The sequence below is a fragment of the Lissotriton vulgaris genome, chromosome 1_1 (assembly GCF_964263255.1).
Source record: "Lissotriton vulgaris chromosome 1_1, aLisVul1.2, whole genome shotgun sequence".
Classification (NCBI taxonomy): domain Eukaryota; kingdom Metazoa; phylum Chordata; class Amphibia; order Caudata; family Salamandridae; genus Lissotriton; species Lissotriton vulgaris.
In genome coordinates, this window is record NC_141685.1 from 1,374,054,557 (window position 1) to 1,374,080,662 (window position 26,106).

General features: G+C 43.4%; 1 protein-coding gene across 1 annotated transcript in view; it reads left to right on the plus strand.

Moving 5' to 3' along the window:
• Nucleotides 1-19,939, plus strand: part of LOC147750529 (uncharacterized) — a 37,006-nt gene extending 17,067 nt beyond the window's left edge. The window contains exons 2-3 of the mRNA XM_086966757.1: nucleotides 9,657-10,753; nucleotides 15,563-19,939. Of these exons, the coding sequence (XP_086822883.1) occupies nucleotides 9,734-10,753; nucleotides 15,563-15,580 (1,038 nt within the window). The 5' untranslated portion in view covers nucleotides 9,657-9,733 and the 3' untranslated portion in view covers nucleotides 15,581-19,939. The remainder of the gene's footprint in view (nucleotides 1-9,656; nucleotides 10,754-15,562) is intronic.
• The last annotated feature ends 6,167 nt before the right edge of the window (nucleotides 19,940-26,106 follow it).

Genomic DNA, 26,106 nt, shown 5'->3' on the forward strand with positions numbered 1-26,106 from the left:
GACCAGAGATGACCGCTCCTTCAGAGACCAGGCCCAGTGTATGGAACTTTCTACCACAGAAGACTGAGCTTTCCCCATCACTTACAACCCTAAAAAAACACTTGAAGAAGTGTTTCTTTGACTAGACAATATTTTAAGACCAGCATCAAATGGCCCAGGACTTTATTACGACCAGCCCTGAAATGTGTGACCTGGAACACAGGACTGCATCAGCAAGGGTGAAGCGGGAAACCATGAAGGGTGTGAGAGTAAAGAGCAGTAGGACGATGGGCAGACTTGGTGAAACAGGGTGGCCTGGGTGGGATTTGTCAGGCTCTAAACTGGTAGGTGCTCCAACGGGTAACTCATATATCACACAGTGTCACATACATGCGGACGCTCTCTTTTAGCTGCTTGTCCCTGTAATTCAGTCCAGGGCTCCCGCAGGGACGCAAGGCGAGGTTGAGGCTCGAAACTTAGTAGCACACATGATAACACTCAATAAATGACGATCTAATCAGAAACATATTTTAACCCCTTCGCTGCGGCGGCAATTCCGCCGCAGCGCTAGGAGGGGCGGGGGGCCGAGCAGCGCTCGCATGCTCTGACGAAGCCGCTCCGTCACGAGCCGCGGTTGAGCTGTGCTCGTGATGGAGCGGTTCCGTCATGGCCCCGCCCGCTCAATAGAACGCGCCGCGCAGGCGCGAAATCAGCGCCGCGCAGGCGCGGCGGCAGGGCCATGACGGAACCGCTCCGTCATGAGCACAGCTCAGCCGATGCTCATGATGGAGCGGCTCCGTCGTGAGCATGGGAGGGGTTAATGCACACAAAACTAAATACTAGACATAGAATAAACAAACTACAGTTGTCAAAAGAGTTTACCAAAGATTATTCACAATCACAGTGGTACTACCTTTCAATTTATTGGTCAGAGCAACTATGGGGAAAGAATGAAGCAGAAACATACAGGGGCTGTCTCTGATCTTCGAAGGGGTGTCTGTTTTACAGACACCTGGTCCACTGCAAAAGACCTGTACGCATTCCTAAACTCTACATCCATGTTTTGCAGGCTCTTTTGATCCATCATCTTATATACCGCTCATACTAGGGAGATCCAAAATGGATTCCTCTATGCTCACTATAATGCACACAAGCAACATGTTTAGTGCACCAGCATTCTGAACACATGTACCCTGCAAACTACCTTTACGATGGCTGCTCCAGACAGCTAACCTATATTAAAAGGCGTGCACTGCAGGCTTCAGCTCATAGTCAGATTTGAGAAAAACTCACAGTTTGTGAGACCCCATAAGGCAAACTCGCCACACAGGAGAGGTTAAAATATCACAGGTCTGAGAATGAAAAGTGGGTGTTTTTAGAGATTAGAACCATTTTCCTAACAGGGCGGGGAGGGGTTGCTCATCTAGAAACTCTCTGTAGTATAGACACACGTCTTTCCAGCTTCAATTCCCACACACCTCTTAAGCTCCGGTGAGCTGTGAGACGGCATCACTGCTGCGTCTTCAAGCATGGTGGCACCAAAGGTACAAGGACGTGGATTGTGGACACTGAGGTACATAGACTAATGTCCAGCTCCCAGCATCTCTGTTCCGGAAGTGTGTACACACGCAGATGGAGCAGTCGCTGGCTTTTGTGTTCTGTGTATACAAATACAGCTGATATGCTAAATTGGGCGAGGGGAAGCTTCCGTGTAATCATAATCTTTGTGTAAATAAAAAACACTGTGGGTGAATTTTCCATTTGAGTCCAGCCTTCTCTTTCTCTTCTTTTGTCTTGTAGGATAGCTGACTAGATCCATGCAGAGATGGTTCTGAACAACTTTCAGATCACAATATGGAGCCTGGGTGGTCTCAGACTTTTATCCTTCTGAGATTGTGATAAGGGATTTCAAGTCAAGTCTGTGGGGGGACAGGAGATGTGCTACAGAATGTGTGATGTCCCCAACTTTTGAGAGTGATGGGCAGAGAGTATGTATAGGCCTGTCAAACGTTCTTAAAGCTAGAGGTGGACCAGACAACAAATTAACAGGAACAGTCAAGCCAAGGTTCAGAGCTGGTTCGAAATGCCTGAGCTGGAGCTCAGCCGTGAAGATATTTGGCATGCACATGATGAAACAGACATGGTGTCTTCAAAATCCAAAAAAAGTCCTATTTGTTTAACAGGGAGGAGCGTTTCACCTTGGTGCATCAGAGTATGTCTCTGCATTGAGAAATATTTATTAAACGTGAGAGTTTTTACACATTAACTGATAAACATTCCTGCCCCCGCCCTGATTCAGCTAGAGGTACCATTGGAACCTCGAGCCCATAAAGAGCCGGGCTTTCATGTGTCTTCTGCCAACCGCCCTCCCTCTACCCAGGATGTTGTGTTACAGCCAGAGCTGCAGACTTTTGGAACTGGGGAACCAAGTTCGAGTCTCAACATCAGCTCAACATCCTGTGATTCTGAACAAATCACTTACTCGTCCTGTACCTATAAAAATGAATGTGACATTGTGTAATGTAACTGGTGCTCGTGTACATCTCCTCAATACCTTCTGGTCCAGCTCCCCCTATATAAAAACTGCACAAGGCAGAAAAACCAAAGTGGTAACATTAAAAATGGAAGTAGAAATCGTTGACACACATATGCAAAATGGACTGGCCTGTAAAAAAGAAGAAAAAAACATGCCAGTGACTGTTAAAGGCTAATCGGCTGGGGGGGGGGGGGGGGGGGGGGGAGGGGAGTCTGTTGTGTGGCAGGAGCCAATTAATAGTTGCACTCCTTGTATTCCACAAAACACCAATAAGGCCTTCAAGTCAGGCGTGCTATAGAATTAAAAGATGTCTCCATCTAATATCAGAGTAGAGTCCAGTAGATGACAAACCTGATGCGAAGGAGAGAATGGTGCATGCCATGATCAGGCTTAGGACTTTGAAAGGTTTGCCTAGCAGTAGCCAATATGTGTGTATTTTTACCATATAATGATAGCACTAATGTGAGCGTGAGAGGGAGAACACAACTGACTCCACAGCATCGCTCCACGGTGGTGTATTTGTGCAAAGTAAAATCAGAATTCCTGGATAAACGGTGGCTTCCCCCGCTTAAACTAGGTGATCTCAATCAGATTTTTTATTTCATCAAAAATCCTTTTTCTTCACTTTCCAGCATGATAGCACTTTCAAATATGTGAGTTCAGAATATCAGGTGTACAAAAACCGGGCCATCTACAGGTATTACATAATAAGTGTGTTGCCTCTTAGTTCACTCTTGGTTTTAATAAGTATTTCGCAGTTCAGTCCAATAATGTATCGTATTAAAGCCAAGACTTTCACATGTTAAAGAAATACACTTATTTCTATTTTTGAAGCAATCTCATCATATTTTGCGTGATGTTTGCTGTGTGATTTACATTGCAAACCTTTTCAGAGGTCGGTGTACACTAGCTGATAGAGCCAAGCTGGACCCTTGGCTCGGCTGTCCCTGCTAATTTCTTTGCTCGCCCACCTCCACTCGGCGGAATAAAGTATTTGAGTAGGATCACACAATTTCATCAAGCAGTGAAGCTGGGATTGAGCCCCATACCAGTTTGATGCTGTGCAATTCAACAACTAGATGGTATCTCCGAGATCAAAGTCGAACGCTTTGTCCCTAATTTTGCCCACAGACGAGCCCAAGATGGCAACTGGATCCCAGCAACAAAATGATTGTAGCTATATGTAGTATAGCACAACATTCTCTCTAGGTGATAATAACAGGCGTTACTATTTGCCAGTTTAGGGGAATCACTCTTTCTGACATTAGAAAGATTTGTGGCTTAGAGAACGTGCTCGGGTTGACCACAGACCGCTAACACAGGTGCATTAGCCCACTAGGCTATCTATCATATCAAGCTCCGCCACGCTCCGCTGTCTGATATCCCACAGCAGAGAAGGACCTCTCTCGTCACTTCACATATTTGTAAACAGGAACTTGACAGGAAACCGCGAGAAAACCAAAAAGGTTAACGGCTACCACAAAACACTGCATTGTTCTCAAGTTCTGACTCTGAACCTAGAGGCATCTTCCGAGTCCCTGAAACTACACCCAGGGGAGCTCGTGAGGATGCAGGGGGAGGCGAGCCAAGAGGCGCGTGCAGTGCCCCCCGTGTAGGGGTACTCAGTGCCGACGCAGCAGGCAGCTGAGATGGAAGATGTGCCAGGAAGGAGACTGGCATCCCTGGAGAGTGGCATGTCGCTGCAAGGACCACACAGAGAAAGCAGCAGGCCGGGCACTCAATTGGTCTCGCGGGAGGTGGCACGTTCCCAGTTGTGCTAAAACGAAGGAGCGATCAAGCTGCACTGAGACCTACATACAAATCCTGAATAGCATTAAAAACAAGCATTGGTAAATTCAAACGGTCTGGTGATGGCTCTCCGCTCATCAGCCCTATGATAAGGTTGTTTTATTGCGTCATTGGTTATTATATAAACCTTATTTGTAGAGAGAGCTACCGGACCCAAGCCAATTAAAAAAATGCCAAGAAATTTCAAAAAATCTAAAATATTTTTGGGGTCCCAAAGCACACATTGACATACTAGCCCGCTCCATTAATAAGACTCCTTGCTGTGCTGATGTGCTCCCTGTGAAATGGCAGAATGCCTTCACTTACAATTAAATTAGCCAATGGTTGAAGTGGGCTAATCAATTGCCCTATGTTGTAGTGAACAAAGAAAAATGTGAATTACACAGCAACCATAACTTCTTCGGTCTTTGTGTTGTTTAAAGTGAACACGGCACTATTTCACACTATTCTAATGTAATACTGCCCTCTTCTGGCTAGACCCAGCGTGATAACACGTTTGTAACTACAAGCCTGTCTCACTTTGCAGATCATAGACGGTGCTACATACTACGCTAATTCTAAGCAGCATACATGTGTGCGTGCATGGTGGCGCAGGCGTGGCATACATCAAGCTGCCAGGATTTTTTGGGGGGGTAGATTTTTTTTGCTAATGCTGGTCCGCATAGGTTAGGGTGACCAACTGGCATTGGTGCAAATTCAGGGCGGTGAGTGTAAAAATTCAGGACAAAGGGGCAAAATTCAGGACACAAATTCAGGACAGGAGGCCAAAATTCAGGACAAAACTTCAGGACAATTGGATAAGTTTTACAGACACATCCGAGGTCGCGCAATAGTATATAAGTAAGCCCAGCCATATCCAAACATATTAAACTATTTGCAAACCTATCCATCATGTATCCTTCCATCTATCATTTCACTCATCCATCCCTTCATTCATCCTTTCACTCATCCATCCATTATCCATCCATCCACCCTTTCAACCTATCCATCTGTACACTCATCCATCCACTCTTCTACCCATCCATTCATTCACTCATCCATCCAGCCATTTACCCTTTCACCCATCCAGCCATCCTTTCATTACTATCCATCCACCCAGTCACTCATCCTTCCACCCTTTCAGTCATCCATCCTCCCTTTCTCTCTCCATCGACCCTTTCACTTAGCAATCCTTCCTTCCATCCATCCACCCATCTACTCATCCACTCATCCACTCATGAATCCATCCACTCATGAATCCATCCATTGATCCTATCAATCACTCATCCATCCTTTCTCTCATCCATTTATCCTTTCACTCCTTCACTCATCTATTCATCCTTTTGGCCATCTAACTTCCTTTTCACTCTCACTCATCCATCCTTACATCCACCCTTTCGCTCATCTGTCCATCCATTCACCCTTGCACTTATCAGTTCATCAATCCATCCATCATTTCACTCATGCATCCACCCACTCAATCATCCACCTTTTCACTCATCCACCCTTTTACCCATCCATCCACCCTTTTACCCATCCAACTACCCTTCCACCCATACATCCAGCTATTTACCTTTTCTCTCTTCCATCCTTCCACTCACTCATCTATCCATCCTCTCATTATCCATGTATTCAGTCTTTCATTCATCCATTCACCCTTTCACTAATGCATCCAGCCATCCTTTCACTTGCTCACTCGCCCACCTTTTCATATTAATTTTGAGCTGAGCCTTTTTGAGAAGAGGCCCGTCAAAAACGTCACCCTCGCTGCAGGAGCCATTCCAGGACTGGGACAGAAGCCACCCAGGGCAGAGACAGGATCCACCACAAGGGGGGTACAGGAGCCATCACAGGCCGGGGGACGGGACGACAGGAGCCATCACTGGGGGGGGGGGGGGAACGGGAGGCGCCATTACAGGAGGGGGGAAACAGGATCCACCAGGGTGGGCACAGGCGTGGGCATGCAGTATTCTAGTATCATCTTGGTCTCTTCCAGGGTGGGGTAGGGCCAGGGGCGGCTTGTGGATTTTGAAAGTGGTGGGGCGAAAAATGTTGTACCCTAATATAACGAGCAAGCAAGCGAAGCGAGCAAACCCGAAACACAAAAGAAGGGTGCGCAAGAATTATTTTTTAAAAAAATTGATTCAAATGGTGGCTTTTACACCACATTTTTACAGCAAACTGGAGAAAACGGGGATCCAAATAAAGCATGTTAAAGCACAAATATGAAGAAAACTTTAGAAACAGATCAAAAATTAGCCCAATCCTCTAAATGGTCTGCTTGCAAAATGACCCCCAAGCCAAGCACACCCAACCAACGGAAACATTTATCTGGAGAGGCAATGGCACATGAAGCACAATACCAGTGGGGCAGCACACTATGCGAAGTACAGATTTTTAGCTTAACAGTGTTAAGCAACGCTCATAATTACATTGGCCACCCCTATTAGAGACCCCCCCCAGTTTTTTCATTCCACTTAAAGCTCTGCACACATAGAAGTGTGTGTGTGTTTCTTTTGTATATGGAGGGAGCAATGGTAGAAACTAAAGGCTGCACATTTCATGATTTCATTTAAATCATGAAATGCGCTGCCTTTGGTGTCTGCCATGCCTCCATATACAACAGAAACACACGCTGTGTGTGTATGTTGCATGGGCGCATGGTAGAAATGAAAGGCCCCAAGGGTGGATTCACCGGATGTTGAGTCAATCTGTACACAGGATTTGGAGAGATTGATTGTCTTGTAGAGTTTCTAAAGCTATCGGTGACAGCAAGACACATGTGATTTCGCAAAACACATCACATATAAAACCAAAACGAGTCTATTAACCCACGGTCTTCTTTCAGGGGTACAGGTGTCCTTAAGGCCCACAAGTGCCCCCTAATCAATCAGAGGGGCCCTTATTCAGCCGAAAGCCAGTAAATATCTGTCAGATATGGGATGCTCAGGTGACTCTCTTCACAATCTTGGGGCTTGGCGGGTAGGGACAACTTACACCATTGTCTTCTTGAAACAAACGCATGCTCCGCATTCGTACAGACCCCATATTACTATAACAGCAGGGCTACAATAAAGCTATCTGTCAGCCTTTTATAATTAAAGACATTATCGTTTTTTACATAAACACCCTTGACTGGCCAATGAATGAAGTGCGATTCAGAGTCTCGACTCCAGTGTGAAGCAGCCTTTCACGGAAGTACTATTGTGATGAACAAGCAGGGTGAATATTTCCCTTCCCACGTGCTCCCAGTGTTCCGGGGTAACCCTCTCACATGGATTATTTCAAAGTTGGGTGCTTAGCAATGCGTTCCCTTACCTGCAACTAATGACCTGCAGCTGTTCCTAATCTCTTCAGAGCAGTGGGGCAGCATACTATGCTAAGTACAGATTTCTTCTAACTTAAAAGTGTTAAGCCACGCTCATTATACATCAGCCCCCCCCCCACGAGAACCCCCCCCCCCCACACCCAGTTATTTTCATCCTACTTAAAGCCCTCCACAGAGATGTGTGTGTGTGTGTTTCTGTTGTATATGGAGGGAGTCATGGTAGAATCGAAAGACCGCGCATTTCATGATTTCATTTAAATCATAAAATGCGAGGCTTTTGGTTTCTACCATGACTTTTGTTTTCCCTGTAGTGACGAGGCAGCAGGGAGCACCCATTCCTGCAGGAATGCTCTCAGGCCCAGAAAGCAGTGTTCCCAGCTTCAAGACCTTCGCATTTCTGACCTATCTCTGGTGTCACAGTAGCCCTGGGCAGAAACGGAATGTGTGAAGCCCCTCTAAATTGTGGAGACATGGCGTATTCAGGGCTGTTTGCATCTGAATAGATGCTCCTGAAGCTTGGGGAGGAGGGGGCAGTCACCTTCAAGCACCTCTTAACAGCTCGTCAAGGGCTGACGGTGTGAAGGTTGCCACCCCGCTGTGCCTCTCCAATGCTGCTGGGTATGTGAGCTTTTGTGCTGCCTCGGAGTCTGTGACACCTGACCTCAGCATCGGAGTCAAGAAGGGAGGTGGGTGGAAGCTGCGCTGGCTTCAGGGAGCTGCGACCGGTGCCCGGTTAAAATTACGGACAAATGGCGTCCGTTAAAAGATCCTTCACGGACAACGGACAGACGGCCGAAATTACGGACTGTCCGTGAAATTTACGGACGGTTGGTCACCCTAGCATAGGTACACATGCTTTTATTTTTTGCATTATTTACTTTTTCCGATGCGGCACAAAGGAACTTTTTTGCAAAAGCTAGAAATTCGGGTAACACTCTTGAAAGGTGAGATTTACTGGCTTTTGCAGTGCTTGTCCAGGGGGCCTGAACATTCTCGAACCAACTGAAATGCAAGTAACACACTCGCCCCTCCTCTGTTTGAAAGTTTGTAGTGGTCCGAGTAACAATATGTAGCGTTGGGGAAAAGAAAATATAGCAACATGCATCACATATTGTTTCAGCAATTTTGTCTGATTAAAAAACCCTCGAAAGTTGATATAAATACAGCACAGCATTGCTGTTGCTTTCGCTATGAGATAATGATGACAAAAGCGGTTCTTACGGAGTGATTTACCTTCGTGCAATGGGTGTCCTTTCCTGGCTTTTTAAAACGCCAGCGTTTTGCACGTTAGAACCTGTAGGACCCCAATACTAATCGAAAATCCTAAAGTGTAAGTCCAAAAACGTACAGTGCAGCTAGCTCAGAGGCAGGATTGTCTGAAGGTGTGACAGGTCTGTGATGTGGGGACAAGTGGCAGTTATGGAGCTGTAGAAACCGAATGTGCCATAAAGACACTGGTGCTGCGGTGATGTCATCAAAGATCCAATGTTGTCACCGGTATGTCCTTCGGACTCAACAAAAAAAGGTTACCCCATCGTCTGGAACCCGATGACCTGGTCCGGATTCTTGCTGGAACCTTCTTTTCCTCCCCAAGTCTCTTAGGGGCTTATTTACAATGTCCTTGCGCCTCCAGTGCGTAAGTTTTAATATGGAGCCCATACATCAATGTTTTAACATTATCCACTAAAATGATGTCTGAGAAAATGTTACATTTGCAGCACCCTTAAGTGTTATGTAATTTCTTAATCTGTATTTGCTGCCGGAGCACCTATCCAAACTATTTCCTTCATCTCTCACAAGTGATTTTAAACTGTTTAATTCAGAAAATGTAACAGCTATGATATGAAAATGGTCAAAGTAACAAATGTATTCAAATATTTTTTCTTCAAATCACTACAAATATTCCAAATACACTGTCCCGACTTGAAAACTGAATAATATATAATTTACTACATATGGTTTTCTTGTGAAACAAAACAGCACCTGATGGGGGTTCTGCTTTCTAAATTTGTTTGTTTTTATTAGGTTTTAGGAAACCACAGGAGAAGACTAATCCTGTAACGTTGCAAACTTTGCCAACAAGTCGCATTTCACTACCCACAATGGAAGATTCCCACCCAGAACCTACTCCACTAAATGTAGAGCCTCAGGTAGCTGAACAGGAAATAACGGCACCAACAAAAGTGGAAGATGAGGGTTCACAGTGCACGTACTTCCAAGCTCAAGGCACAGCTGATGTTACAGCAGACGAGGACATAAAGAGTGTGGAGACTGTTGCAGCTGCAAGCACAGAAGTCCACGGAAGTTCAGAAGAGGCAGTAGAACCTGAAGATATGTCAAGGAAGGAGAAAGATGAGAGTGTGGAGTTACCTGAAAACCCAGGCACTGAAGTGCAGGAGATCTCGATAGATAACACGACAGAAGCTCTAACAGAAAACCCTGGATCCTCCTCCGAACCATGTGTGACGTCAGAGGAAGAAGCAATTTCTGACACACATCCAGAGAGTACAGAAACACAAGGTGAATCTTCAGAAGCTATTGAAGATGCTGCAGAGAAGAAAATGGAAATTATTCCGGTAGAAGAGACAGTCCAAGAGGAAGATGCAGCTAAACATGAAGTGTTGGAACATAATGAGGGTGAAAACGGTTCCTCCTCTACTTCAGAAGACCACCATCCCAAGGAAGACTCTCATGGAAATCAAGAGGATTTGTCTTCCGAGTCTAACATTGGTGTACCTTCAGAACCAGCAGACAGCGCTCACCCGGCAGAGGAAACTCTGGCTGCTGATGATGCAAGTACAGAAATTCCTGTCATTACAGTGGAATCTAATGTGGCTACTGAATCGCACCATACTGAGTCATCTTCTAGTGATACGAAGGATGCCCCCGATTGTCAAACTGACTCCAGTGAAAGCCAGCATCCTGCAGAAGCCTCAGAAGAAAAACCTCTTGAGGTGTCTGATCCTGGATCTCTCACAGCAGCCCAGGAGGATGAGGTGAAGCCTGTAAATGACCATGAGGAGGTCACCAGCTCTGAAGAACACGGGAGTGCTGAAACAGCAGGGATGAAGAACGAGGGATGCAGTGGGTGCCATATAGATCAACACATACACGTGGCCAAGGTAGGGAAAGTAAGATTTCATATTTACATAAACAGTCTTGTTTTGCTGTTTGGTAATGAAACCATTCGTGTAAATTAACTTACACATCTTAATATCCAGCCTTACTCCATATTTTCCCGTTCTTTTGAAAATAAGTTAAAAAAAAAACATGAGTAAAAATATATTTGAACGAGTGTGTTTGACTGGATTAACAAATGGATCTTTAGCATTTCAAGGCAAAAAACTGAGAAGCAACACAATCAATATACCCAACATTTGAAAATAAAGTTAGTAATTAGTATATTTTCAGAGGTAACATTATAGCTTTAGTTGTCTGGTAGATGTAAGTAAGAAGACAGAACTAACACAGAAAGGAGTTCTGTTTTAACCCCTTTCAGCCATTGTTGCTGGAAGTGTTAACCCCTTCGCTGGGCAGCAAATTCTGCAATGGTGCGAGGGGGGCTGAGCTGGGCATGGTGCTCTGGTACCCAGGACGGCTCGCGGCCATCATGAGTCACAGTAGGTGTGCTCATGATGGCCGGGAGCCGTCCGAACTCTGCCCACTGATTAATTCTCCTGCACAGGCGGGATCTTAACCGCGCGTGGCGGGAGCGGCACCTTTCGGACAGCTCCCAGCAGTCTTGAGCACATGACTACCGTGACTGATGACGGCCGGGAGCCGTCATGAGCATGGATGTGGCTAATTAACCTTTGCAGCAGCCGACAGGATAACTGAGACAGGGTGGAATAATGGGTCACCCCTCTTCTGCCATTCCTTTGTTGGAAGTGGCATTCACAGTTTGAATACATTTATAAGCCAGCTTTTCAGTGACTTGGGTGTTAGACATCATGACTGGATTCCGCGTCTAAACTGGCAAGGGTCTGGCATTAGTTAAGGTCTGGCATTAGTTAAGGACTGGCATTAGTTAAGGACTGGCATTAGTTAAGGACTGGCGATAGCACTTTAACCACATCTATTAAAACAAACTGGTTTACGAGGTGAGTGAGAGGTAGTGGAACGTAAGGACAGATCTCGCCCTTGCAATTCAATCCAAGTCACTCCCTAACTTTCAACTGAGTGGAAAGCAACTCAGCAATACATTCCCAGCAGACACCATGTCCCTCACTCTGTAGGGCTGTGCCTCTCAAGAGTTGCACAAAGCAAATCCAGCTCATGACGTTATAGGGGTAAAATGGGACAAACATATTTCCTTAAAAAGGCCCAGGTTTCTAGCTCATTTCAAATCCTGCAACATAGAACTAGGACAACCAAGATAATACTAAAATATATGTTACATGTGTACAACCTCCTTTTCTTCCTCACACGTTTACATCTCTCATATTTTTAAAAATGGGGTTTATAAGAGGCCTCCTCAGTCTATGTATTAAATGGCAAATACAATCGTACATCTTTGTACCAAAAACGTATTTCTTACCATGAAACTACACTTTTCAGGATCAGAATGTGACTTGAATGAATGTTTGTTACTAGAACAGTTTATAGGTGATGTCAGAGCAAACTAAACCACTCCTGTCTGAGAATGGCACAAAACAGCAATGTCACATTGCTGACTTTGTGACTATACTGTTTCTTTCAGTCAACAGCATTGATCATCATGGCCGAGCTGGGCATTCTGGTAATCTGGAATTTTCTCAATGAGCTGCAAGCTAGGCAGCTTCTTTGACTGTAACGACCCAATCATAAAAGTCCATATGGCCTAATTCCAGGTGTGGTCTCATGCAGTGTGTGGCTAGTTTTGGTCTCCAGTGAATAAAGGGGCATCTTCTCAGAGACACATTTAAGGGTCACAGCAGCCTACCCTTCACGACCACTGGCTTCAGGGGTGGCTCGCCCTGATGCATCAGAATTCCACCCTCTTTGTGTTCTACCCATTATTTATACAAATCATGAATAATGATTTAAAATTCACTAGGATTGTGATAAAAATGGGAGCACCAGGGGTTCAAATGGACCTACGCTGGCAGCTGATGTAAAAAAAAAAGTAAATTCTTTAAATTGTGTGCATGTGTTTGAGAGAGAGAACATGCATGAGTGACAGCAAGTGAATGAAAATGAAGGAGTACGAATAAAAGTGATTGTAACTGAGAGGGAATGAGTGATAGTAAATGACAATAGGAAAGACAGAGAATGAGTGAGTGCAAGTGAGTGTGAAAATCTGAGTGACAGTGAATGAGGGAGGTAAAGGGTGCTCGTGAGAAAAACTGAGTGCAAGTGAGGGAGAGTGAGTAAGTGTGAATGTAAGTGAGTGAGAATATGGTGCTACGCTTCCGGTTCTGCTAATGGCCCTTGAAGACAATTCCTGGTTTAAAGAGGAACCCATGGCAAAATGCTGGCCCATGCATATTAGAGGCACTTCTTTGCATGACGGGCACCCATCATAAAAAATTGGAACTAGCATATTACAAATAATACTTGGCATATGGGACATCTATGGCAAAATGCTGGTATTAACATACTGGAAGTGATTCTTGGCATAGGCACACCTATGGAAAAAGACTGTGCTGGCATACTGGAGGAAATTCTTGGCATAAGGGCACAGTGGCAACTTTCTGCACCAGCACATTGTAGGCAAAGAGGTGCACAGCTGCCAAAATACTGACAGCTCCAACGGTGAAGAATATTCAATGCTAACAGGTGAGTGGGTGGGCTGTGTGTGGGCGGGATGGTGAAGTGGAGGAGATGAAAAGAAGTATGTGCAGGAGGTGGTGCTGAAAATGAAAGAGGTGATGTGTGAGATAGAGATGGGCTCTTTCAGAGAAAAGGGGAGAAAAAGGATATAAGTGAGTCTGCAGAGTAAAGCAATGTAAAGGGGAGATAGGAAGTGACGGAGATACTCCGAAGTCCATACCGAGGATCACACAATTTGGTCAATTAGGGAACACTAACTAGCGGTCTTTAATTTAGAGTTATTTACTAACTTTTTTTTTAATTAGTCAGTTCATTTAAACTTCATTATTTATATTAAAAAATCCAATGAATTCTTTTACTTGTTTTTCTGCTTTTGTTTAGAAGTTATTTATTTCCTTGTCAAACATTTCACTTTTAATAGTGAATACATTGGCTTCATTATGACTAAAAGATGCAAAAAGGACAGTGAAAGGATTAAGGGGACCCTCTTTAGCAATGACTTAAACCCTTGACCTTTTTTTTTAATACCCATTTATTATTAGCAGTTGTTAGCATTATCTGCATATGCGACACATTGTCATGACACATTGCACAATAATGGAGGTCCCATTTTTGAACAAGAATTGACATTACATTATCGAAGCATCAGTAGGTCTCGATTCTTACATGAAACTGAAAAATAGAACACAGGAGGTCATGCGACGGCATTAGTTCGATCAGTAGTATTACTATCACTGGTGTGGTTTCTTTCCATCTGAGATCCACACCTGTTAAACCCATGACCTGATATTGACGGCATATCTATTCCCAAAAATTAATGAGGTTGTTTATGTCAGGCATCCAAAAAAATGAAGTCAATTTTGTTCTGTGTTTTTTCACTTACTTGTGTGCACTGGAGCTATAATTCTTTTGAAATAACATATACATATTGTGGAATAAATTAATTGCCACACAATATCCATGTGTCCCGGGCTATACCTGCTCAAAAGAACTTTTTGACACCGTAGGATATAGAAATATTTGCCCTCTGTGTCGTGTTGGCTATCAGGAGCCACTGGCCTTATATGCACCACTGTTATTCCTAAACTGTTAAATACACCTGGTTAAAAAACAAATTGGGGTCCCCTTGTGATACAATATATATCAGGGGAGGGACGAATACAAGAAGGAAAGCCAAAAACACTATTGAATAAAGAGGCAAGCAAATAAGAGGGACAATGAAGCCAACCAATGGTAATCAATGGGCAGGCTCCAAGCCCACTGTAAGGCAACAATATATCTTGAAACAGACAGAGCATGCTGGGTTTAGTAGGGGAGATCTAAAAACGAGCAAGTGAGTTCTACAACTTGTTTTATTAGTCAATGTTTTGTGCCACTAAGGTAGGAGTGTCAATGTCATCTTTTAACAGCCCAACATCTCTGAAAACCAAACTAATGGCAAGTGTGAATCCTGGTATTTTTGATATGTGTGTTTGTGTTAACCTATGCACTGATCAGCAGATAGAGTATCACTAGAATGCGTTCTACTGGTCATCAAAAATTGATCATATTTCCTCCTGTGAAGTTCCATACACTCCATTAATTACTCAAACTACAATGTTAAATTGTATATATTGTGTTATGAAGGGTAGGCTTAGTGGTTCACAGGCCAATAAATTGCACGGTTCTTGCCATCAAGCCAAGTAATGGTACAAATCTCAAATACACATTTGGAAACCTGGTACATGTACCATATCAGTTTCATGGCCTATTGCTCACATGATTTTAAGGGGACCACTTCTACTTGTGCAAATCAGACAAAGTGACCAGATGTTAAGATTCTGGCTCTTTGTTTGAATGTATGTGTGGTAAGACCTAAGAATTAAGTTGCAAGATTTTCATTTTCAGCAGAATAGCTCCATTTTGCTCTGGTGACCAAAACCAATGACAAATAATGGCGTCCTATTTTGATTCGGACATCATACAGCCCATTAGCCACACTAAGTAAATGAATACTTACAGTTGGGCCAATTCAGTTCATTAGGTTCCTTGAACTTGCTTGGTGTGTATAACATTTCCCTGCTGGTGTATCGTAATCCACCCTTACCTGGAGTAGAGGCAGGATACAGTCAGCAGTAGGTCAAATACAAGTAGCAATGGCTCGGAGGGGTGCACATTCTAACTTGTCTTTTTTTCTCTAGGAAATATTGGGCGTCTAGACTTCGGATCAAGAACACCTCAAAAATTCAACCCTGAATGACGGCAGAAGACCTAATCGCCGGCTAATCCCGACTCCATATTCTGATAAACATCATTTTCAGACAATCTTTTGATAATAGGGATTTTAACTCGGCAAATAAATGCTCAAGTCTACTTGAAGACATGGTGGGCGTTGGGAGGCAGGGCGTAAAACTCATCTTGTCCAGTGTGAGGAATTTCAGATTATAATTAGCTAATTTTAGTGTGGGTCTAGGCTGAATTTATGCGAGGTTGAAAGTATCCAACATTTGAGCCCCCATTGGGGCTGTGCTTCTGGTCGTGGATCAGGGTCTTCTGGAATTCTCATCTGAGATCTTGAGCTAGTCTGTTTCAGTTATCACAGCTACATATCACTAGAATATAACTAAACTGCAACAGGAGATTTTGCCATGAGGCACATTTTATAATGTGGGCATCCATCTAACTCTGCATTTTTCAGTAGATAGGACACTTCCTCCGCAGGTTCATAATCCCTGGGCATGAGGATTTCTTTGCCTGCCACCGAGATGCAACCTTTCTGAGCTCACCAGAGACAACAGATTGCCCAGTTAACCCTGAGCTGCTTCACACCAGCATTTTTCGCCCCCTTACTTTTCCTTTTATCCCATAGTTGAATTTCCCAGTTCACCAAAATATTATTCCTAACCTTAAACGGCTGAGCTTCTATGTTCTACTTGCCCTGAGATGACAGATTTTCAATTCTGCCAATATACACAATTGATTATAGTTCTTCAACCTGTCGGAATTCCCTTATCGCACACCGAGCTACAGATATAGACAGTTTCCACTGACCAAGCTGCTTGATTTTCCAGCAACCCTTGCTCCTCATTGCCTAAAATAGAGCCCACCAGAAGATGATTAGAAGCACTTTCCAACTCTAACGAAAAATAAAATAATACATTCTCTGTACACACTATCCCATGAGGTAAAATCAACCAGATCACCAACTCATACTTTAAAATTTTCCACGTCAACATCCCCATTCCCTCTACTTAGTTCTGCTAATGTTCCCAGTTCCAGAAAGGGAATTCCCCCAGAATTCCCCTTCCCACTTACTACTGTAGCGACTGAATTGTTGGGTTCTCTAAAATCTTACATTTGCATGTATCCCCACACCAACATTCCAGAATTCCCAGCTCATCTACCCCACACTAAAACCTTTTTCTTTCAGCCAGAATAATTTTCCATTTCCACAAACTGCTGGAAATCCCAGTCCCCTGTCCCCAAACTGGCAACATTCCCATATCCCCTTGTGATACATGCTGGAAGAATGTCTAGTTTCCTGGGTAAAGCAGGCAGTTTTTCTGTCTCGTCAAATATGTTGGATTTAATTGCCACATCCTAATGTTTACATCTGCCACATTTCCTTATTTTCATTAGCATTTATGTAGCACTTATCCCCACACCGGTCACATGTACCATCCCTGATTAAAGATGGAAAAGTTTTATACGTCCACTCCCGGTTATCAGATTTCTATCTTCCCAACGGCAGAGCCAACAATTTTATGTGCCCCTATTCTCTTACCTACAAGATGTATATGCTACTGCTTCGGAGCTAACAGATTCAATTCCCCACGACCCACTCTGTGCTGCTAGAATTCTGACAACTGTGCCAGAAAGTGCGCGCCCGACAAGCAGCTATGTTTCTGATACAACATAATGGTTCAGCCAACCAAACGAAGACAGCGGCCACAAACCATTTGTCAGATTTCTTTTTTTTATATTAGAAACCTAGTCCCCAGGCCAGGTCTAGTTTCTAGTTACTGGAAACATTTTAGATTTAAAAAGAGAGCCGTTTTTGATATCACAGATTCAAATAAGTGCATAGAAGTCCATTTTGGACCGTTTAGGTATCAAATTAGGTTGTTCATTGGTTTATAGACGTGTTACTCCACTCCATCCAACAATCCCCAAATCTTCCTAAAGGCAGTTCTGTCACACATTAGAATATTATTTGGCTTTTATGCCAATAGTGAGTCTAAAATAAGGGCATGCACAGTGCACGTCCACGGTACGCGTGTTGAACCTCTGGCTACATTTGGGACACATGAAGAAAGTTAACTACAGATTGTTCCGAAGAGCTACGAACCTTTAGCACTTAAGTTGTAGAACATGTGAAGCCAGACCTACGAGCTTGTTGCAAAATAACTAGAAGTTCTCAATTAATACTGATGCCACCAGAATTGAGGCTGCCAAGACAAAGCAGTAGTGCAACAGTCGTGAACTGAATATTTCAAAGAAGAAATCTACAACTAATCAAACGTGTAGTCAATTATTCACCTTGACATCAAGAATAAAATGACACACAGACATCCTAACCCCACATGGATCCAGGCTGTTTAGACCTATGCTGGATGTTATCCAGTGCAAAAGGAAAGGAGTTGTGCCTCCTTTTAGGCTTCTGAATGTATAGATTGTACATGCCATGAGGCAGATAAAAAGCCTGAAGAATTGTGGAATGTTTTACAAAAAAATCAGAAACATGATAGATTCCCAAAATAATTGTCTAATTATAAGAAGTAGACTAGATGTTTTCATACGTATACATCATTCACTGTGAAATTCACTTTTACAATGGTATTTTTTGTAACAGTGTTGTGTCAAGTTCTGGAAAATTGATTTGCAAGACGGGACATTTCTGGAAGCCTCATTCGGATTGTGCGCAGTTCTGAAGACCTCATGTGTGGTTTTGCAGCCTACATCACGAGAAATTGTATAGTTCTAGAAGCCATCTCTGGAGAATTATGCATCATGATAAAACATGTTGGATTCTTTCAAACAATTCATTGTATTAGCCCAGAAAAGACTGCCCAGATCTGCTTAGCCGAGTACAGTGTTCAGTCAACACTAACTTCTGTTAACTGCTGCATACAAAACATTCCATGGCCTGCTGACCTCCATCTATAGAATAGAACAAGCCTGGGCGAACTCCTCTATCCCACCACTGATTTTCTAACTACCCCCCTATACTTGCTTTCCGAAATGGTTGTGGTCCTGGAGCCTACCATCTGTAGGGTGTCAGCTGTCCTAGGGCCCAGAGGCAACAATAGGTAAAATGAAACTATTCTTCTTAATAAAAAGTAGAGTTGGCTACAAATCCAAGATGCGCTAAAAATGGCTGTCATTGCATGGCGATAGTTGCTCCCGATGAAAATAAGTGGTCAACTTCTTTCCAAAACTGATTTAGGAAATTGCAGCTTGTGGTAGAGTAGTTTGGTCGAATTTTCTCCTGTTTGACATGTTTTGCTCTTAAACTGCCCATAATAAACACCTGTAAGGTGTTGATCTAGCTAAGTATGTTATTGATGACAGCCCGGGCCCTGCGTTTCTAAGATTTTAAGTAGGTTGAGGCAGATTCAACAGTGGCCTTGCGTTATAGGGAAAAGATTTTCAAATCAATCATTGGTGAATTGAGTTACAGATTGTTATGGATTGAAACAGATATTCCTTATGCTTGCACAAAAGTACAGAACTATGAGGGCAAAATAAAAATGACAGCTGACGAAATAAAGTGGGCAATTAAGAAAGTAGAATGGGAACTACAAAAAATAAGCAACAATATAGCATATAAGATTTTACCTAAAGCTCAGCCACTGGCATTGGAGCACATTGGACACAGTCCCATTTCTTTCTTCAAAACTCGGTGTCTCCATTATCGTTTGACATGCACACATGATTGACAACGTAAATGGAAAAAGAAGACACGACTAAGGAAGAAGAGAAGCAGAAGGGTAAAAAATAACCTGGGTATAACGGCTAAAAGAGAGGAGACGAAAGACTTCAAACAAAACAATTCCATCTTTAAAAGTTCAATGAATTGATTTCAAATGTTTCTCTTATTTCCAGAAATAGTCAGAATGTTTAAAAATGTGCATATTTTCAAGTAAAACCTTTGAGCTACAAGCAAGCAGCAAAACAGTAATACTGATTGTAATGCTATTGTGTCTGTGAGGTGCCAAAAGCATGACTGCAGGCACTGACCGGAGATTCAGAAGAATCCCAAATCACAAGGTAATTGTGCTACTGTATCCTAAAGTGAAATACCACCAGACAGATATGGAGACCAGACTTACAAAGCAAGAGGTCATTTTCCACAGTGTTTCGAAGGTGTGCAAGGAAGCATGATAGTGAAAAGCACATTCCTCATATCGGACCAACAAATGCGTGCACAAAAATAAACTTGCACATGTGCAAAGGCTTGTAATGCAACATAAAAAATGGCTTAATTTGCAGTCTGTGTACCTGCAGAAAACTAAATATATATATATATATTTTTTGTTTTGCTTGCCCTTTAATAAATTTTATTCTAACACTTAAAAGTGCACTTATTTTCGTGATTTATATCAGTCAGTAGTATTTTCTCGTTGTGGTTTGGAATTAAACTGAGCAGTGGAGCAACTATTTTCTGTTGATGAAATGTCTCTTTCACCAATTGTCACTAACACTGGTGAAGTAAAATTTTGCAGCAGACCAAAACTAAGACCACTAAAATATACACATAATTTTGGAAATAAATTGCAAATAAGGTAGGAATAGGGTGCTTCCCTCGGATATGGACAATCACCAGCAACTGTTCGTAACAAGACTGCACTGACCTCTGGACTACTGAGCCCTTACGGCCCAGCACAAGAAAAAATATAATTAATTTAACGCACAGCCTTTCAAGAGCTCTCCACTAATTGGGGAAAATGAAAAAAACTTTCTGGTACATAAATGAAAACAAGATATCAATGAGCCAATTAGATAACAATTAGTTGATAAAAAAAAAGTATCTCGCATAGTCCGGAGATGACTTCTTGTTCCTCATACATGCCCAGAATCTACAGGTAAACTAGATATGAATAGAGAGAGAGAGGGCGAGAGAGAGTGTTTTTTTGGGTGGGACCCGAGTATGGGTGGGACATGGGAGATTATGACTAACTTCGATTCATCGTACCCATCCCCACCCAGACTCTGGAGTTGACCAAGTAGGCTCTCGGTAAGCGCATGGTGGATCTGCGTCTTCATTTCTCACTTACTAGGTGGTGTATGGTTCCACCTAGCGAGTGGAACCATACCCACCCAAAATCCACAATGCTGAATGCAATAAAGTGAATAAACCAAACCATGCCGCACAATGCCTCTAGCCAGAGGATAACAAGCATTGGCAAAGCCAATAGGTCTCGCCTTTGGGACCTTATAAGTTTTAAGCCATGCATCAATTGTTGTTGTTACACCAAGGGTATTGTGCTGCATAACTAAATATTTATAAGGTCCCAAAGCGAGACCTATTGGCTGTTCCAATGCTTGTTCTCTAGATGACACCAGTTGGAAAAGGAGGTGTGTTTGCTCTCAAAGTGCTCTGTATTTCTGCTTCTTTAATGTTTGATCCAGGTGCTGGGAAATGCCCTCTGGAGTTGACCACACTACTCTGGGTATTCACAAAGATTTGCGCAGAGCGGACCCAGCTGCACTCTGTTCTGAGGGTCCAGATCTATGAATGAACTTCCCCACTCTCTGGCTGCACGGGCAGATACATTCACGGTGTCTGCTACTGTACACAACTGAACAAAAAAGGCGCTGTTTCTATAGATAGCCACCAGGCCATCATTGAGGGATTGCACTGCGAACATTAAAAGGGAATTGCTTCCAAACAGATTACACGCCTACACGTGTCAGTGGGGCATCATCTAGGTGAAATGGCAATTTTTAAATGCATTAATGCAAGGTTTCATTTGGTATTGAAGAATAATGTTTTCACCAGGAACAATACAAGAATAAAAGCATGGAAAACATCAGCACACGTTTTCAAACTCCCTGTAAAAGAAAGGAGGGCTGCGTACACTTGCAACGACCTTTTCTTGTGGGGCGCTCTAAAGAGCAAAGTCATGTGTGCTATTAAGGTGGAATCTATGGTGAATTTATTTCACACGGAATAGTCATAGTTTGTTTCTCACATCCCTTTTAGTCCACCCCACGTGCTGTTATGGTACGCTAAGTGAGTTAAACTCTATCCAAGATAAATTGTCGACAGGTTTCGAGTTGGGTCCGTAAGATGTCGGGCCAGTCTTTCAGTCTTCCGAGGTCGATAAATTGAGCACAATTAAATTGGGTATTAAAAGCATGTTAATTTCAGCTTCAAATGCTGCGGACGTGAGGCATGAGAGGTTGTGCTAGGCGTGAGTAGTGCTATGTGCAGCTTCTGAAACCTTAGCCTAGCATACATCCCACAGTTCAAATGCTCACATTCAGTGACGCCTAACTACCACGGTTTCATCTGTGATAGAAAACCTTTACGTCTTAGCTTACAAATGTAACAACTATGTCTCGCCGTGTTCGCTTACAGCAATGCATACTTCAATCTGCCCAAGAAAATGCATGGCCTGGCTCCAGCACCAAAGAACTGCAGTCTGGCATAGATTTGTAAATCTGGAGAACAGGACTCTCCCTGCTCCTAAATTCCTACGTATTGAAGCTGCTGTGTGGTGCAGAGAGGACCCGTGCATGTTATATGCAGACACGTTGTCACGAGGCAGGCACTCCTATACTAACCACAGCATATACTCACTCCCTTGGTGGCTCATCAACCAAGCCGTGGAGAGGGAAGCGCCCGGGAGATGTTATCACGGACAGAAACTCCCAGAGTGCTGAGACAGACCCCCTGAATTCGGCTTCCAACACTGGCCGAAATGTGTGATCTTGGGCCCAAAACTATCGCCACATAAACATTTACATATTTACAAAAACAGGAACAGTCAAAACAATATTAAGTGAGGTCAAAAAATATGACATCGGGATTTGAAGCAGCAATCACATGTCAATACCACCTGCTGATTAAAATCAACTCTTAAAGTGAAGCTAAACAAGTATATGTTCCTGGCAAGAAGAAAGCATGCTGGTGGGAGGCAGCTTTATGGGTTTTGCAGAAGCATGCCTACTAAACAGATTGTCAGTATCAAACAAAAAAATCTGATTTATACTTGCGTTATAACCGATTTTTGAGGAGATTATTTTATTTCGATTAGAAAGAACCCGTGCAAAGATGACAGGTGAAGTGGGAAAAAAGAGACGAGTGGTGGTAGGTGAAAGAAGGCGAATGAGAAAGCAAAAGAGAATGCAAGGGAAATAAATAGAAAGAGAAAAAGAGTGAGTGCAGGGGAAATAGAACAAGCCCAGGAAGGGTGTGCGCACTAGCAGTCTGCTCATTTTCAAGCACTGCACTCGTGCTTGTGGCACGCCCCTGCTCGTTCCTGCAAGGTGGATACTGCCACAAGCACGAGTAAGTGTTTGAAAATGACCAGAGCGACGGCTAAAGGTCCTCTTAAGCAGCGCATGCGCGCTGCGTAGGCAAGACCTAAAAACAGGTAGGAAAATATCGGACTGTTCAGTCCAACTGCCCTTCAAAAATCCTTAACGCAAAATCTTCTCCCAGTCTTTACGGAGGTCAGATAATGGCCACTGTCAGAACCTACCAAATTAGAAAGCTTTATTTGGAACCTCAGAGAAGAGAACATTGTTAAAATTGCTTATAAACAAAGAACAATTTACCAAAATAGATAGGACCAAACATGTTTCCCTAGTAGATGATGAAGTTCTCCTCAGGTGCCGGGTAAATTTAACAGATAAGGAGAAAAACATACAGTGGCGAGCATGGAATATTCCAAATAATCTTTTTTGCAGCGTTGTTCTTCAACCATTGGAGCAGCTAAGAGGTCTTTCCAACTGCAGTCTACCCTTGAGAGGGCTTCTCCTTAATCAGGGTTGATTACAGAGCAATTAAAAATATTGCAGACAGTATAATGTCCACTTTTCTCTCTTATTGGAGAAAGAGAACGCTTGGAAGATCTCTCTAGGTCTTCATACCTAAAGGTCCTGATCATCTCAGAGATGGTTTGGAAGGAAATACAGCAGGAATCATGGAGCGAAGAAGTCCACAGGATGCACTTAATAGCCTTTTCATAAAAGTTCTGGAATTAGGATATCACCACCAAATTGTCACAGGTGGAAAACAAAAACACTTTTTACATAAACAAAATATGCCCACTAAAAAGGAACTGGACCAAAGGAGGAATGACTGGGAGTGATGACATCAAAAAAAGATCTGGCTGGCAGAGACCACAGGGATAAATCACATGAAGAGAAACATCGACACAAAGCTAAATGAAGAGGAATAGTCAGACGTTACCACCTTCATCATTAATATTGTTGATGAGAGATTTGGCTTTGGAAGGCTGACTTTCTAACTACAGACAAGACAGTCTAATTTTAAAAGGGACGAGTCTATATTTAATAGTCGCATCAAGATGAATGTTAATGACAGCAAGGTTCATAATGTTTTAATGCCAAACCTTGTGCATGCTTAATAGGCTTACAAGAACATGTATGTTGAAAATTATTTTGTTTGATTCATTAATTGTACAGTATATACAGAAATCACAGAACTCATGCTAATATCTTAAAATTTTCTACTGTGTACAATAAGGCTATAAAAACGTACATTAAAGCCTATAAAATCAATTGTCAACTGTGAAATCAGCTAGAGAAAAGAGGAAAAAGAAAGAATCCATTGGAAGACAACTAGAACGAATACAAGCTACATTTTGCTGACTCCTCTATAAAATCAGGAGGATTTGCATTACTTCCGTAAAAGAAATTCCTAGAGTACTTGTGTAAAATTAATCAGATCATTTTAGGATGGTGCTTTCCATAGATAGGAAAATTGATGATGTAAGAACAAGGTCCAGTTTTGCAAGCCCATCTGCAGATTAAAAGAGGCGTGTAACCTTCCACAGATGGAGAAAGAATATTGCCCAGTTTTACTTGCCTTTCCATGAATTGACTTGTGTAATTTCTGTCACTGAATTCCTAAAGTTCCTGTGTAAAGTTTTTCAAGTAATTTCAGGAACTTGCACACTTTCGTATTGGAGGATTTTCAAAACAAGCATTTACAATGCAATGGTCTCGGCTTTGTTAAAGTTAGAGCTATTGGCATTGCAAATGGCATTTTTTTCATTTTTTTTTAAAACAAAAATAAATGGTATTGTCATTTACAATGGCAATAGGTGAACATTAGAGAGTAGTGGAGAGTATTAGCGGACACTGAGCCACACACACAGAGCCACACACACAGAGCCACACACACACACACACACACCCACACACACACACACAGACACACACACAGCTACACACAGAGAGCGAGCCACACACACACAGAGAGCCACACACAGAGAGAGCCACACACACACAGAGCCACACACACAGAGAGCCACACACACAGAGAGCCACACACACAGAGAGCCACACACACAGAGAGCCACACACACAGAGAGCCACACACAGAAAGAGCCACACACACAGAGCCACACAGACAGACAGAGCCACACAGACAGACAGAGCCACACAGAAAGACAGAGCCACACACACACAGTGCCACACACACACACACACAGACAGATCCACACACAGAGCCACACAGACAGACAGAGCTACACAGACAGACAGAGCCACACAGACAGAGAGCCACACACACACACAGAGCCACACTCACACAGAGAGCCACACACACACACACAGAGCCACACACACACAGAGAGCCACACAGAGAGAGAGAGCCACACACAGAGAGAGAGCCACACACACAGAGAGAGCCACACACACACAGAGAGCCACACACACAGAGAGAGCCAGACAGACAGAGCCACACAGACAGACAGAGCCACACAGACAGACAGAGCCACACACGCACAGAGTCACACACACACACAGAGCCACACACACACACAGAGCCACACACACACACAGACAGAGCCACACACAGAGTCACATAGACAGACAGAGCCACACACACAGACAGAGCCACTCACATAGACAGAGCCACACACAGACAGAGCCACACACACACAGACAGAGCCACACACACACAGACAGAGCCACACACACACACAGACAGAGCCACGCACACACACAGACAGAGCCACACACACAGACAGAGCCACACACACAGACAAAGACACACACAGACAGAGACACACACACAGACAGAGACAGAGTCACACACACACACAGACAGAGCCACACAGACAGAGCCACACACACACAGACAGGGCCACACACACACACAGACAGAGCCACAGACACACACACAGACAGAGCCACTCACACACATAGACACACACACACACATAGACACACACACACACATAGACACACACACACAGAGACACACACACACACAGAGACAGAGCCACACACAGACAGAGCCACACACAGACAGAGCCACACACAGACAGCACCACACACAGACAGCGCCACACACAGACAGCGCCACACACAGACAGAGCCATACACAGACAGAGCCATACACAGACAGAGCCACACACAGAGAGCCACACACACACACAGCTCTCTGCCCAGTAACCCCCTATGCAACAGAGGCACGAAAAACCAGATCACAAACAGGGAACAGAGGCACAAGCAGGGAACAGAGGCACAAGCAGGGAACAGG